The 15,991-nt window shown below is 36.1% G+C and overlaps 1 protein-coding gene across 11 annotated transcripts in view; it reads left to right on the top strand.

Moving 5' to 3' along the window:
- The window catches only part of FOCAD (focadhesin), a 315,699-nt gene that overhangs the window by 225,919 nt on the left and 73,789 nt on the right, over positions 1-15,991 (top strand). For all 11 annotated transcript variants that reach the window (XM_054501249.2, XM_063650500.1, XM_063650493.1 and 8 more), the window contains 3 exons: positions 5,103-5,191; positions 9,128-9,172; positions 13,586-13,694. In XM_054501249.2, coding sequence (XP_054357224.1) covers positions 5,103-5,191; positions 9,128-9,172; positions 13,586-13,694 — 243 coding nt within the window. The remainder of the gene's footprint in view (positions 1-5,102; positions 5,192-9,127; positions 9,173-13,585; positions 13,695-15,991) is intronic.

Here is a 15,991-nt window from a genome sequence, read left to right as displayed (position 1 = left end):
ATCTAATTTCTACTTGTTCTCTAGATCAATTTCTCTGGTCAGGCACTACGTGCCTTACTTCTCTCCCCACTGGATTATATGCCCTTCTTGTGTACTTTCTTAGTATCTGAGCTTTCCTTTTTGAAGCCCTTATAATGTTAGTTATTTGGCGAGGACTTACAGTTGTCTCTGTACTCCTAAGGACAGGAGCTCTGTTGTCTCTGGCCCTGACATAAGTGTCTAAACATACTAGGTGCTCACTAAATGAATGAGATATACTCAATTTGAGTTTATTTGATCCAATAATATTATAAGTTATAGTTTGTGAATTTTTAAAATTAGAAATAATTTTAATCAGTTGGGGAATATACAGTTAACAATACAAGAAAACAGCTAGCTTAATTGTTTTTCGTAGCTTAAAATTGATTATTAAGGATAATAGGAAAAATCCGATGTTACTGAAGTAATTTATGTCCCAGAATAAGATTTCCATGGAGGCTTAAAAGTGTAGTATTGTGGTTAGAGATAACAGCTGTCCTATAAAATGAGGTGGGGGAGTGGGAGTGGGGCATAGGATGGGGTGAGAGGAATGACTGTCTGGGCAATGGTGTTCTAATCTCAAATTAAAACCTTTTTGCAACCCATCTTACGGATCTTAGAACTCGTAAAACACTAATGTATCTTCAGAGATTCTGATATATTAGAAGTGAATAGGGGACCAGGAATCTCCATGTTTTACAAGCTGCCAGGTGATTTAAATTCACATAGTCTACCAGCCAAACTTAGAGCAAACAGTTTTAGAAGATCCCCTAAATGTACTGTAATCTGCATTTTAAAGATGTTCCTTTGGAACCATCGTTTTCTTTTGCTTATTGTTTCCTTACTCAATTTTTATCTTCAGCAGCATCTGGGCACCCAGCATGTTTTGGATAAATGCATGAGTGAATGAATGAATGACTCATGTCTCTATATTTCTTTAACAGCCAATTACAGTTTTTAGTCAGGAAACATAAGATTGCAAGTCAGAGTATGTACTTTTTCTCACATTCATTTTTCCCCAAGCAATGTTGAATTTTTTCTTCACCAAACATTTATGGAACATGTTTTATTGGGGAGGTCCCATGCTAAGTGTGTGGGATACCGAGGGCACTCTTTCCTCACAATGAGCTCCCAATCCACTGGGAGAGGCTAACATGCCCACTAGCAATTCCAGTACAGTATCTTTGATGCATTAATAAAGGATGTTCAAAATGTTATGGGCAGCTGGAGAAAGGGATGAAGAGCTCCTCCTCCTGCAGAATGAACTAAGAATTCTGTTTAGCTCTTAGTGTAAGAAAGGCTAAATTGAATAGGATTATAGTATAATTCTCCAGATGACTTGCAATTGATGAAAAAAAGCCATGAATTTTTAAATAAGAGCTATGGTTTGTTGAGTAACTAGTGTGTGTCCAATACTTAACATATATTATTTCAATTAATCTGTACAGAAACCCTTTGAAGTAGATGTTATTAACCCCATGTATAATGGGATTATAGATGGGAACGCAGGGTTAGCTAGGAAAGCAAAGCAAACAGCTCAGGAACCCAACAAGCACTAAATGAAAATACAGGAACTTAACCTGACTCCAGAGCCTTAGCCTTTTCCACTGTGACATGTATTTTCCCTAACACTGTCATTAATTGTTATAATGAGTAATGCAAATTTGTTTAATATTTTAAAGGGCAGAGCTATTTGATCTGTGAAAAACTTGCAGATTTTTCATAATTTTTAGCAATGCAGGTCAGTTATTCTGCTATTAAGTTGATGGTTGGTATCTTTATTTATCATTTAAAATCCCTTTACTTTGGATTTCTAGTAAGTCCAGTTCCATTGAGAATTGGTGACAAAAGAAGAGAAAGTTAAAGGATGGATTAAAATAAGATTTGCAGTATTATTTAAAAGTACAGCAGTGTGATTTAGGCTATCACTATTACTTGAAAGTACACTGATGCATTTATGCTTAAACAAGTTTTTTTAAATGAGTCCACACAGTTAAATAGAGTTTATGGTATCTTAGAATAATTGGAGCAACTGCCAGACTCCTTGTCTATATCAAGAATTTCGGTCCTAGAAGACACTTTTTCTGTACAGGAATTACAGTTACTTCCATCTGGTGCTAGATGTATTTTTTAGCATTAAACTAGAGGATCATTTAGAGGAGCCATGTTTTATTCAATTAAGCCTAGGAAACACACTGAAAGGTACATTCTCCATTACTTCCTGGAGGCTAATTAGGATGTAAGTCTGAGATCTGAACACTACTTGTAGTTTCTGCTTAGATGTCTGCTTCAAGCCTTACCTAATTTTTCCATAGGAACTTGGGGTTTTTAACTGTATCAAAGTCGTTGACATGGGGAGAGGTATTTAGATTTCTTCCCATTAAGATGAAAAATGCAGATAGAAGCCAACTGACAGTACAGAGGCCATTTTGGTTAGGAGCCCTCTGCAGTCTTTATCTTGTTACCCTTCTGGGATGCTGTGGAGGTTAAGGTCTCCAGCCTTTTTGAAAAGGGCTCTTTGGAATTGTGAATATGACCTCAAACAGGAGAGAGGTATGAAAGCAAATTGACTGTAGACATTTTTCATGAATTGGCCAGCTAGTTGCCAAATAACCAGAAATCAGAGCCCAGATCAGGAACTGCAGCTTCCAGTAAGTTACTGTATGACAATTTATACTTTTTTTGCTTTTTTTGTGTGTGTATGTTTGTTTTGTTTTAAATGTGTAGAAAGCTAGGTGAAATTGCTTACTATAATCAGCAAGTTCTTATGATATAGGCTAAAGATTAAAAATCAGAGAGGATAGCTAGATTAATCATTGGAATCTACAGGCAATCCAAAAAAATCTCAATTCAGGTGATCACTTTAGCCATTTTGCTCCCAATAAGTGTTTTCCCAAAAATGTTAATCAGAAAGCAGAGATGACTGAGTTGAATGCTGCTGGATCTCTCTATTACCAGTAAGTCAAGAATTGGAAGGCACCATGGATCTGACTAAATAGCCCAACATAGATTGGGTGGCAGGGATTAATTAGGGAGGCATTCCAGGAAAGGGGATAGAAAAGAACAGAGACTCAGAGAAAGAAAAAACATGAAAACTACTTAGTCACAATAGAATGATCGTGCTGATTTGTGACTGCAGGGAAGATTAAAACGGTAGGCCTTCTTAAGAAGGTGCGTGTATTCTAGTTTTCTTGTGTTTTGTTTATCTTTAAACGGATTTTAACCTTTTAATTTCTTGTTCCTTGCCTTTTTTGGAAAAGCATTATAGGAAATGTTTTAGGAGTAAGGAGGCATAATTTAAGAAGCATAACTGAGACAGGCAATAAAAATTGTTTTAAACATTGTTTTACCTGGACTCCTGGGAGGCCAATATTAATATCTTGCTAGTTTCCAAGAAACAAAGGGGAGAATGAAAGGGCCAGAATTCTATCTTTGAAAGATAGAGGAGAATGAGGATTGATATGATTGAAGCAAACAAACTATGAAGGATGTGAATACAGTGTCCGTTACATCTCAGAGTGCCTGAACTGGTGAGCCCCAGGGTATGGTGAGTCGGGAGTTGTGCTAAATACACAAACTCTGTAGATTGATAAACAGTCCTTGACCTCACAGGGTGAGCAACTGTGAGAAGTACAAGGACATATAACTTTATAGTCTGGGTATTGCATTTTTGGGACCTCTTACTCCCTGAGATTATACAGATAAAAATATGAATTATTTCAGAAGATATTTAGATAAATTCATGAAAGATGGTTTTGTAAGAAAATAAGAGGGAGGTAGAGATCTTTGGTTATTGACAACAAATCTAATATCGGTAGCTATTATTTGTTATCAGGCACTATTTAATGTGATGCTTTAATACCACAAGATATTTGTTGGCCACATTTTACAAATGAGGAAACTGAAGCTTAGAGAAGTGAAGTAACTTGCCTAAATTTACACAGCCAGCAAGTGTAAATGGCATTAGGCCGAGGCATTCTGAGCCCATGTCCTTAACTCTTCAGTGTGTATCACTTTTCTAAGTATGGAGAGATACATACTTTTCTTCTATACTCTATATCTTAGAACTCTAAAATCAATAAGAAAAAGACAGCTAGTAGAGAAATGGACAGAATAGAAAAATCCTGATAGTTAAGAAGATGTGAAAAGATCCTCAATCTCACTAGTAAACAATGAAATGACATTAAAACCATAGTGAAGACCGTTTCAAATCCACCAAAATGGTGAAAATTAAAAGCCTGACAATTCCGAATGCTGGTGAGAATATGAAGTAACCAGAACTCTTGTTTACTGCTTGTGAGATGTAAACTGGCACATCTACTTCTGATAATGGTTGGGCATTACACTGCTGAATTCTTGTCCAAGTTAGGGCCCATCAACAAATCAGTATTTTAATTACAGATAATTTAGATAATGTAATTGGTGATGGAGTAGAGGGGGAAGCATCTGATTAAAATAATTCTGAGTAAAAAAATGGAAAAGATAATACATATTTAAAGGCCTTGGACTTAAAGGAACAATGTTAGCAATATTTTTTTTCACATGCTAGAATTTGGGAATTATAGTATCTATTTTTATAAGTTCACTCAAGAAATAGAAGTGTAATGTAGAGCTGTTGGAGAATAACTTAATATTGTATCTTACTTGAATCTTAAATGTTACATACTTTAGCTTGTTTTCTACTTTTCTATTATAATACTGGTGTATGGCCCCCAATCTTGGTATATTTTGGTGTTAGCTAAAATTATCAGTTGCTAACAAAGGCAGATCACTAGCATGTAGGAGATTTTTTAAATGGGGTCTCTGAAATTCAAATTTGATTCATTAGGTATCTCAAAATGAAATTCTCTGCACTAAATTTGCCAAACATACAACTTCTCTAGGATGTTACCTCTTTGGTGAATGTAGAAATACCTGAGCATTGATGTGATGATTTCTCCTCACACATCCTCTTTCATAATCTAATGTCTTATCCAGAACACTTAAGGCCAAATGGAAAAGGATATATCTGTGTTTTCCAAAGAAATTTTAAGATCACTTCAGCCATCGAGTTCGCATGCTGATTTATGCTGTGATTTTTGCAGGGAAGACTAGGAGAGCTGGAGTTGCAGTTAAAACATGGAAAAGAAGAACCTGAGGAGGTGCAGTACAAAAAAAGCACAGCTTGGCTCTGGTAAGGGTTCGTGTTCAGCTGTCCATTATTTGTCATGGGAAGTGAGCTATGAGGGGAAAGGTAACTACTTTAAAGGCTTTAAGATTAGCAGGTTTAACCTCTATATGTGAGCCTGAAGGGGAAATGACAGAAGAGCTGATAGGTGTATTCCCTAGATAGGAGATGGAGACCTTTATTTATAAATTATACATACACACATACACACACACACACACACACACACACACACACACGTTCTAAAACAATGTGGAAACAGTTTGCTTTTTCCCTTTTCCACCTGTAACTGATTATTTTATATGCTTTTGAATGAAAAATTCTGTTTTTCCCACTCTGTTCATTGCTTTCCTACCTCACATGTAGTCAAGGATTACTTCTCCCCTCCTCTGCTCCCCTCTTCCCCAAGACATAATTATTAGGAGCAACTTTACCATGTCATGGGTTTAATTTCTTTGGCAGATGTTTCTTAGGGAATTCCCACTATATCATCTAGAAATATATTAGTGCTGGCTCATAAAAGCAACTTAAATTGTTTCATGCGTTGAGAAGAATACCCTATCAGATTTGTGTTTCACAGCCTAAATGTAAGTAAAGTGCCTAAAGTCTGAATAGCTTTGCCTACAACCACAGGTTGCTTTAATCTAAAAATCTTTCCAAAGGTTATTTAATTATAGGTTTTCATTTACTGACAATTGGCTCATGTAGAAAAGGAGAAACTGTGTGTATGTGTTTGACTAATTGTATTCTAAGTCATATTTTCTAGATTTATAAAAAAATGGCAATGAAGTTTCAAACATTATGATATTGGATTTAGGATTAGAGGGTTTTGTATCCTATTTGCTCTTATCTTTTGCATCTATTTTTAATTTAATAATCTGAAAGTGATAATTGGTGAAGTAGTATATTTGCTAAGTTCTTTAAAATATATAGAGAGACCTATCAATACATATTCCTGGTGAAAACTCATGGGCTATGTATATATGAGTATAAAGGAGTTAGGTCCCTAGAAGTTTCTTAAGAATGATTTTGGCTGGATGTGGTGGTTCATGCCTATAATCCCAGCACTTTGGGAGGCCAAGGCAGGTGGATCATTTGAGCCCAGGAGTTCAAGGCCAGCTTGGGCAACATGGCGAAACTCTGTCTTTCCAAAAAAAAAAAAAAAAAAAAAGATATAGTTAAACCTGCAGTAACTAATAAGCTACCTTGAAGTGAGCTCTTCCTCATCCTCACTTAATTGGAACACAGTCCCAAATCTAAGTAAAGTCATCACTTGATTCATTATTTCAAAAAGTATTTATTGAGTGTCTTTTATGTGCCAGACACTGTTCTAAGCACAGAGGAACAGCAGTGAATAAAGCCCCTTCTTTGTCCCTCCAAAGCTTATACTTGAGTAGATGGAAACCTGTAATAAACAAATAAACAAATGGAATATGATAGAAATTGATTCATGGAAGAAAAATAAAGTACGATAGAGGGAATAGAGAGTGAATGAGGCTTGAGGAAGGTTGAGGGGTGGCGTTAACCATTTTCTGTACGGTGTTCAGGGTCTCTTTAATAATATGACATTTGAATGAGACCTGAAAGAAGTGGTGGAGTGAGCCAAGCTGATATCTGGAGAAGAGCATTCTAGGAAGAGAAAACAGCGAATTCATCATAGGCCCTGGGAGTGTACCTGGCAAAGCCTGTGTGGCATGGAGAGAGCAAGGATGGAAGTAGTGGACATGAGAGTAGAGAAGATTGGGAGATTGCGGAGTGGAGAGTCTTTGTCAGCACAAAGAGGACTTTGTGAGTGAGATGGAGAAACATTGGCAGATCTTAATCATAGAATCCGACTCATGATTTAAAAGGACCACTCCAGCTGTTATGTTGAAAATACACCCTGTGGGACATGGTTAGGAGTCTGTTGCAATAATTTAGGCAAGAGATAATAGTGTTATAGACTAGGATGTTAGTGTGGAAAAGTAAATTGATTTTGAATCTATTTTAAGGCAGATATCATACGTTATAAATGCTAATAATTGAAATGAAGGATGTGAAAGAAAGGGATCAATCAAAGATACTGCAAGATTTTAACTCTAAACAAAAGTATGGCATCTCCATTTAAGACGAGGAAGACTAGAGAAAAGCAGGTCTGCGTAGAGTAGGAATCAGATTTTGGACTTAGGCCTGAGATGCCTCATTAGTCTCCAATTAGAGATAGGAAGCAGGTTGTTGACTAGTCTATATTTCCAGGGAGAGCTCAGGGCTAGAGAGGTGAATTTAAGAAACATCAGCATATTGATGGCATTTAAAATCATGATGCTGGATGAGGTCACTTAGAGAGTGAATAAAGAAAGAGAAGATTTCAAAAGATTGAGCCCTGATTCTATATATTAAAGGTGGGGAAGATGAAGAGGGAACCAATAAAGCAGATGAAAAATTAGTTATCAGTGATGTAGAAAGAGAACCAAAAGAGAGTAAAATCTTAAAAGCCAAGGAAAGAAGGCATTCTAAGGAGCAACCAACTGTGTCAAATGCTGTTGTTAGGCTGCAGAAGATAGGGACTGAGAATTGAGCATTAGATTCAGTCTCTTGAAAATAATTGGTGATCATGACAGGAGCTCTTTTGGTAGAGTTACTGAGACAAAAGCCAGGTTCTAGAAGGATCTAGAGAGAGTGGAAGGAAATAACTAGAGTCATCAAGCATAATCTTTTACACAAGTTTTGACGTATAACAGACCAAGAAATGGGGCAATAGCTGGTGGGCTTGTTCTGCTTTCTTCTTTTAGAGGGTAGATACTACAGTATGTTCACATGGTAAGGGAAATAATACAAGTAGAGATGGAAAAATTTGTGATGCAGCAGAGAGGAGGGAGTAGAGAGATAGCTTTAGTGCACAAGTGGAAGGTTTGACCTTAAATGTAAGTATACATAGGTCATCATTTGTAAGTATTCCACAGTGACCAATGAAATATTGCATTGAATGGACTGTATTCCACTTAGGAATACAGAAATTAGACAGTACATTTTAGAGAAATTTGCAGTCAAATGCTTTTAAAAAATACAAGATGGGATCTATAGGAGGTGTTGCACCTGTCTGAAAAACTTGCCTCTTAAGAGTGACTCATTCTCAGAGTGCTGAATAGCTAAGATTTTATTATATATCAAATGCAAATATTTATGAATGTCAATATAATTTACATTTAAATGCAACAACTTTAACAATATTTATAAAACCTTTGAATTTATAAAATTCAATGTGTATATTGAAAATGATCCTTTTAAAAAAGTAAATTTGACAGTGAGTGGTTGTTTTTTACTTCATATTGAAAATTCTATATTGAATTAAAAAATTAGGTTCTGTAAATATTTGAATTGTGCCTACCTTCTTTCTAACCCACAAGTATAATTATTTTCTTTTGGCTTTCCTGTGACTATATAACCAAAGTTTGAAATTGCATTTTCTATAAACACATAGCGACTATTTCATATGTACAATTTTGAAATTGTAAATTGATGTTTTGGTGAGCTCTCATGTAAAAAAGAGAGACTGTCTTAGTTTGGGCTTCTAAATGCCACCACATTGGGGATTAGGATTTCAACATGTGAATTTGGTGGGGTATGCAAACATTCAGTCCATTGAAGAGAGTAATATAATGGACACTTGTATACTCACCATGCTATCTGAGATAATACTGTTACAGTGCTATCTGTACATCCCCACTCAGTTACACATTCACCTCCTCCTTGCCTCCACTCAGTGACCTCATGAACAGGAAGATGAAGCTATCTTTAAAGCAGAGCCCTTATTACAGTTCTTTCACCTTACACTGAAATTCTACCTGTATAGTTTTAAGATCTGGAGCCATTGCTGGAGGTTCTTATTAATTGATGAAAAAGAGAAAGGAATGATTTCTTGTTCTAACATAAACTCTCATTTATTTTCCATCTTTATTGCAGGGTTAGAGACATGCTGACTGATGAGATCACCAAGGCAGCTGCAAAGTAAGATCCATTTAGTCTTTTATCAAACATTTTTTATAAATACCTTTTCCTGGCAGGTACATACATTTTCTCCTTTTAGGGCATTTCATAATTTTAAGGATTTTAAGGTACTTTTCATCTATTTTTTAAAAAAATTAATTGTTACCCTTCTTATAGTGGGTGAATTCTTACTACGTGTCTTTTTGTGAAAATACAGAAGGATTGGTACTAACATATAACTTTTACATCAGGAGTCACTGAAGTTGAGCCCCTGCTGTATACCTAACAGATGACATGTGCTTTGGCTTAAACTTAAAGGATTGTAATTTAGTTCAAGGGGATTAAAAAAAAAGAAAGAAATCCTTGCTAATATGAGTTATGTTGATAGTACTTCCTTTTGTTCCATTGGTGTTATTGGGTTCAGCATATCTAAAAATTGAATTTTTAAATACTAAAAACTCATGCCAAGGCCCATTAAAAAAGCAGTTTTAGTCATATGCTTATGGTTATTTTAACAAAAATTACTTGAGTGTTACTGCCTTGATGCTTTTTATTTACCTTAAGCCAGCTCTCACTAAAAAATACCCGAAACTTGCTTGAACAATCTCTTCAGGTTCCTTTGTTAACTGACAAGCTGACTAATTGTTCCTGGCAGTAAGTTACGTGCCAGTTACACTCCCTTCCACCATCTTCTCTAACTGATGCCATTTCTGTTTGACTCCTTTCTTTTTCGCCTCCAACTAACATAGATATACCTTTGACCTAGAGGATCTCATGTGTATTAAAAGTCCATATCATCTAGAAATTTTTAATTGTAGTATAGTTTATCCTTTTCATGTCGCAAAACCTTCTGTAGCTAAATAGATTTTGCCTTAAAAACAAAACAAAAAATGATCTACCTTAGAGTTAGCTTTCTATTGGTAATTTCTTAAACAGACACTTAACTGTGAAGTCTGATCTCAGCAGATTATCACTGTTCAGCCTCATGTCTTCTGGATAAAGAGAAATAGAAGTGATAATCCTCCCCTGACTCAGTCCTATGGAAGGCACTGGGAAATATCTGTTGATAAAATGAAAACTAAAGTACAGAGAGCTTAGCTAGAGACTCATTCATGTCTTTTTTTTTCCAGTTTGGTGAATTGCAGACATAGTGGGAGAGGGATCAGTTGCATATCAGAGGAGGAGGGGATGCTGGGATGAGAATGCAGGCTGTCTTTGACCTTTACCTGTAATAGTTTGTTCTCTTATGTAGTCTACATATATCCTATTAAAAGCAGTGCTCTGACATTTGCTGCAAAAAGCTTGAATGCAGAAGAAACTACCAACTTTCTCCTAAAGCAAATTATAATTCCTCCTGTCTAGTAGATATTGCAATTTTCCATTCTAAAATTTTATTCCAATGTGACTGTAATCTTCAGATTCACAAAGCATCACTCCGTGACTAATACCTAAGGAAAATATGTTTACATGAGTAAAAATAATTCATGTTCTCATGGTATTACCTTCTCATCAAAACTTACAAAGTATCTTATAGACCTTATTTTAATAAAGCAATCTTGACAATACTAGGAATGGCAGCAAGTGAATAAGAGATATTAGATCTGGAGGCTGAGAGATTGGTGATAGAGCAGGGGAAAAAAATCATTCTGTCACCCTCTCTGCTTCTTCCCACTGGCTTCCTCCAACGTGAGGCCTTCACCACTGCCTGCTGCCAGCTTAGCTTCCCTTTCCTTAGCTACAGCTGCCACAGGCTGGTTTGGGTCAGGGTAGGGCTTGTTTTGTTCAGAGCTAGAAGTTAAATGCAAAAAGTGACATACCAATCATGGGATGATCCTGATTTGTTCATTTAAGAACAATTTAAAGCTTCAGGGATAGGGGTGAGGGAGAATCAGAAGACATATAAAACCTGATGATTGATGTGAATTTATTTCCATTATTATTTATTAAACAGATTTAAACCTGAAGATAAAAATCGCTAAAGTATTGAGTCACTTTACTAATATGTAATGTAATATTTTGTCCCTAAGAAAGCATCATTGTAGCTCAGCCTTCCTTGTGCTTTTTAATTAGGTTAATAACATCATTTTGTTTTAAAGGACAATTTAATTAAAATGTCAGTAGTGTTGCCTAGATAAATACTGTACAGATGCTGACATGTTATTATGCAAATTGGTCGCTGTCGTTTGACTGGTAGGGGATAGTTATTTGAGCAACAAGGTGATGAGTTTTTACTGAACCATTTATAGATTCCCACCTCTCCAGCTCCTCCTTGAATTTGTTTCACTAAGTATGTATTGAGTACCTTCTATCCATAAGTCATTGTGGCAGGCATGAAGGGAATGCGAAGATGATCAAGAGTTAGTCATGGTACCTTTGTGAAATGTGTAATTTGGCCTAGGGCTGCACTGTATAGAGTGGACTACGTTTTTAATTCAAAGATTATTATCCAAATATGTGTTCATTCTGCAACCAAAGATATTATTACCAGTGTTTTAAAATAAATTTTTTCTCCATTACTTAAGAACAATGCATACTCAGATATGTCAAGACTAGTGAAGAATTTGAAATAAAATAGTTTTTGGTACTGTTTTAAAACCGAGGCTAATTTCTCCTTCAGAATTTTGGGGTTAAAAAGAACTTTTTATGTTATCTTGTCTAATATATTTGTTTTATGACATTTGATACCCAGATTCTAGTGACCTCACGTTTTCTACAGAGTAATACAACTGAGACTCTAATTCTCAGATCACTCAGAATTTAAAACTGTTTTTAAAACTCACCTTTAGGGATTCATGACCATTTTGCAGTAAGAAAGGCCTCAGGATATTCTGTTAAAAGAAAGAGATAATATTAGAAATAAAAGATTTAATTTTGTTTTTGTTAAATGATTTTATGGCTAGGGCACCTAGGAATGACCAAATCCCACCTTGTTTCCTTGTGTTTTCTTATTAGCTATATAAGTGCTCAGTAATTCTCTTTGCAGAACTCTAGCAAAACCCAGGTTGGGGCCATCTGCTTAGACCTCAAGGCTTCCTTCCCATTTTCTCCTCCAACCCTCCCCATTATAAATGTTGATGTTTTACTAACTTTTGACAGGCCTTATAGAGGAATACATTGAGTTGGGGGGGGTGAACAAAATGATCAAGGCTTCAAGTCTTCACAGAGCTTAACCACTCTAAAGTGGAAGGGAGAGGGGGAAGGAAGGATGGGCGAATAGATAGGAAGGATTTGTTAATGGCAAATGTTGAGTCCCATTCTTACCAAATGAAAGCAGAAATGCAAGAACACATGTGCGCCAACAATTTAATACCCACTGACTCAAGTGTTCAATTGAGACTATGGCTTGGGACTTGAGGTACTAGGCTCATTTAGGGAGCAGAGTTGAAAATCTTCCTTATCCCTCATATCTGTTGTAGTCCTGCCCTGAGGTAAGCAGGAAGTGGTTCTTGGATCATGCACTGAATTCAGATTCAGGTTTCAAGTCCAAATTTTGGGGAACATTGTATTTATGGGAACCCACATCAAAGGACTGAGGACTAAATGATCTGATGGTATGGGTGCTCTTGTTGCTGGAGTTCTGTTATAACCGAATTGGCAAACCTAGAGTATCTCATTGGTGTCCCATAGGGGACTTTATAGGATCAGCTTGGAATTATGGAATAATATTAAATGTACATTTTCAAGTGGTGAGTATATTAAAAAGGTTCAGGTTTTTATGTTAAATTCAGAAGTCATACTCTTAAGAGTTTATTGCTAATATTAGAAGACTACCATTTAGATGATGTAAAAAGGCAACTTTCAGTCCAAATAGTCTAAAAACAGCACTTTTACATTTGCATCTTATCTGGGGTCTCCAAATTATATTACAAACTGGCTTTAAGGTTGATAGTTTTGCTATATTAAGAGAAAGAAGGAGAGGATAAAAATGAGTAAGAAGAGCTGCCATGTGTCAAGTTGTAAGGTATGCAGTCTGAAGTGCTTTGCTAGAAGCCAGTTCAACATACCGGTGCTTCAGAAAAGCCAAAGGTCGTTCTATTCTGCTGGGCTTATTGACATAACTGTCTTAGTTATGTTTTTAGAACAAATCAATAATTTTAAATTGGCCAAAGATGACACAGAAGAGAGCCTAGGAAATGTAAAGTTAAATGATGAAATAAAAATTTAGGAAGAAACAACTTACTAAGCTTGGATTTTTAAGTTATAAAAAGGCGTAATAACCCATACTACATTGATAAGAAGAGTTCAGAAACAGCTCTAGAGTCAGAAGGAAGGAAAGAAACTCTTGGCCTCACGGAACAAACAGACCTGCATTTACAAGACTCTGTGAAGGAACACAAGTTGCTTTTTGACTTCATCTGCCCTCCTATATTAGCTCTTTCTCTTCTCCTGGTTAATACCAAAGTTCTCTGTTGAAATTTTTTTCCTTTTGAACAGGGAGAGTCCGGTAGTGAAAGGCAATGCGCTGTTAGCTCTAAGCAGCCTTGCTGTCGTCGTATCTAGACATGAAGCCAGCCTCTCCTCAGACTCTGACGGGCTCCTGGAGGTTAGTTGGGGTGATTTAAACAATTGGCTTTGATTATGTCTTTTTAAGCCTGGCTTTAGGTAGCCTGGCCCTGGGCTTACAAGGTTAGATTCTGTGATTATGGCACCAAGTTATAGTACTTGATGGGCCTTTATACTGTGAGCCTTAGTGTCTTTGTAACTTTGCTGCTTTTCTGTTTTCCTTTCTCCATCACAGTTATGTGGTCATTTCTATTTGAAGGTGCCAATTTTATGCCATAGGGGTTATCTTTTTGTGATTACATCAATGGTAACCAATTTTACAAGGTTAACTAGGCTTACTAAAAGTGAACAATGCTGTCAAGATGATAAATAAGCAGTGTTTATTGACTGAAAAAAATGTACTTTGCATTTTAATTGTATATGTCAATGACAAAGCGCCTATTCATTTTTGCAAGGCAGTTATTTCTTAATTAAACATGTGGTGAGCTGGCCACTGTTCATTTCCAATGTACTTTATTGGATAATTCACATCTGTCTAAATAAAAAGGCATGGATTTATTCTTGTTTTAAGTCTCATTATCTGGTAGCTATCATCATCTAGAGACGACATAACTGAGTCATTAAAAATATAGGCTTTGGAATAAGGAAGTCCGATGTTTAGATCCTATTACTTCCACTTACTACCTCTATGGCCTATTTGTAGCAATTTCCTCTTTCAGAACATATTTCCCCATCTGTAAAATGGAGGGATAACAATACTCACCAGATAGGATTGTTCAAAGGATTAAATGAATTAATGTATGTGAAGCACAACAGCTCATAGATACTAAACTCTCATTAATAATAACCATTTAAAATTATTTGGTCTGTCTCTGTCCTCAATGAGTATCTTATGGGCTATCTGTATTCTTTTTTTTTTTGTTGTGGGTTTTTTTGGTGGTACACCAAAAAAATCAACTCTGATGAATCATTTAAACAAAAAAGGAACAGGAAGTATATGGAATCTAGAAGCCCGTGGAATTGAAGGCAAAGCTTAAAAACTGTATTTTGGGAAGAAAAAGAACCAGGGCAAGTTGGGTAGTCCAGGCAACAGGTACTAATGAAACATCTAAGCAGACCACCTCCAGTGGGCCAGAACAACTTCAATCATTTATTATCCTCGCGCCACTTAAAATTCAGAGTCCTTTGGGTCCTAGGCCTATCCGTTGGATAGTGTAGGACAGCTAGTTTGATTGAGCATTTAACTAACCTTCAAATAGTGGGGAAGACGGAACTCTGCAAAGAGTGTTACTACCAGTAAACAGAGAATAGGTGCTGTGTGGCAAAAGCCATGGATATATATTACATGTAGGGAAGGGAAAGAGGCCAAGGGATTATTGCATGAATGATATTAGTTAATTACCCTTGAAAACTTAATTTTAAACTTAGAATCTTACGGATAAGAAAGATGGAAATTTTATAGAGAGGAAATGTTTCATGTCTTTCAGAGAGCCATGGAATATTTTAGTAGAGGCAACATGCTGCATAGATCTACAACCTAAAAAGTCAATGCCCCTTTCTATGATCCCTTCACTTTGGTGTTATTTTTGTCGAACTACCAGTTATACAGTAATTTTCCCCAATAATAAAGGGGTCTAGCTCAGAGTTTGAGTTCCAGCCTCTCTTACTTTCTCCTCCACCCCAACACACCCCAACACACATTGAGAAACCACACAGTCCAAAGATGGGGCTTTGCTTTTATTCATGATGACCTTGCCTTTGGCTGCTACTCAATGCAAATTCGAGACCTCATTATTTGATTAAAGTTGAAACTTTCAAACATTATTCAAACCTGCATGTGACCACCAACAAAAGATTTGAAGAGGTGACAGCCTTGTTTGATTCAAGGAATTATAATAATTCCAGTTACCATGTGAGTTAATGAATGCTTTTGATATCCATGGTCATGAGTGACTTTAATAACCAAGTTTTATTTTTAATGAGTGGGGTTTTGTTGTTGTTTTGTTTTTGTGTTCTCTTCCTCTTCTTTTTCAAACTGAAGATGATTCATGTTTTCTACGTAATCTTTCAGTGAGTTGGGTGAATGTTGTCAAGATTCTTGAAATGACAACTAAATGGTAATAGTCACCAGAAATGCTAGAGATGTTGATCAGAATTTTGTGGGCTGCTTATTGCCTCCTTTGTCAAATAAGAAGTCATAGAAATGAGAAATTTTGAATTGTGTTTTTTGCACATCTGTCCTTTTAACCTCCATATTATCTTCACTATAATTCATTCAATGCAGGAGAACTCTGAAGGGCTCTTGGATAGTTCTGTTTTGCAGCATCTATCCTCTTC

Source organism: Pongo pygmaeus, chromosome 13, assembly GCF_028885625.2.
Source record: "Pongo pygmaeus isolate AG05252 chromosome 13, NHGRI_mPonPyg2-v2.0_pri, whole genome shotgun sequence".
Lineage (NCBI taxonomy): Eukaryota > Metazoa > Chordata > Mammalia > Primates > Hominidae > Pongo > Pongo pygmaeus.
This window is presented reverse-complemented; position numbering and strand designations above follow the sequence as displayed.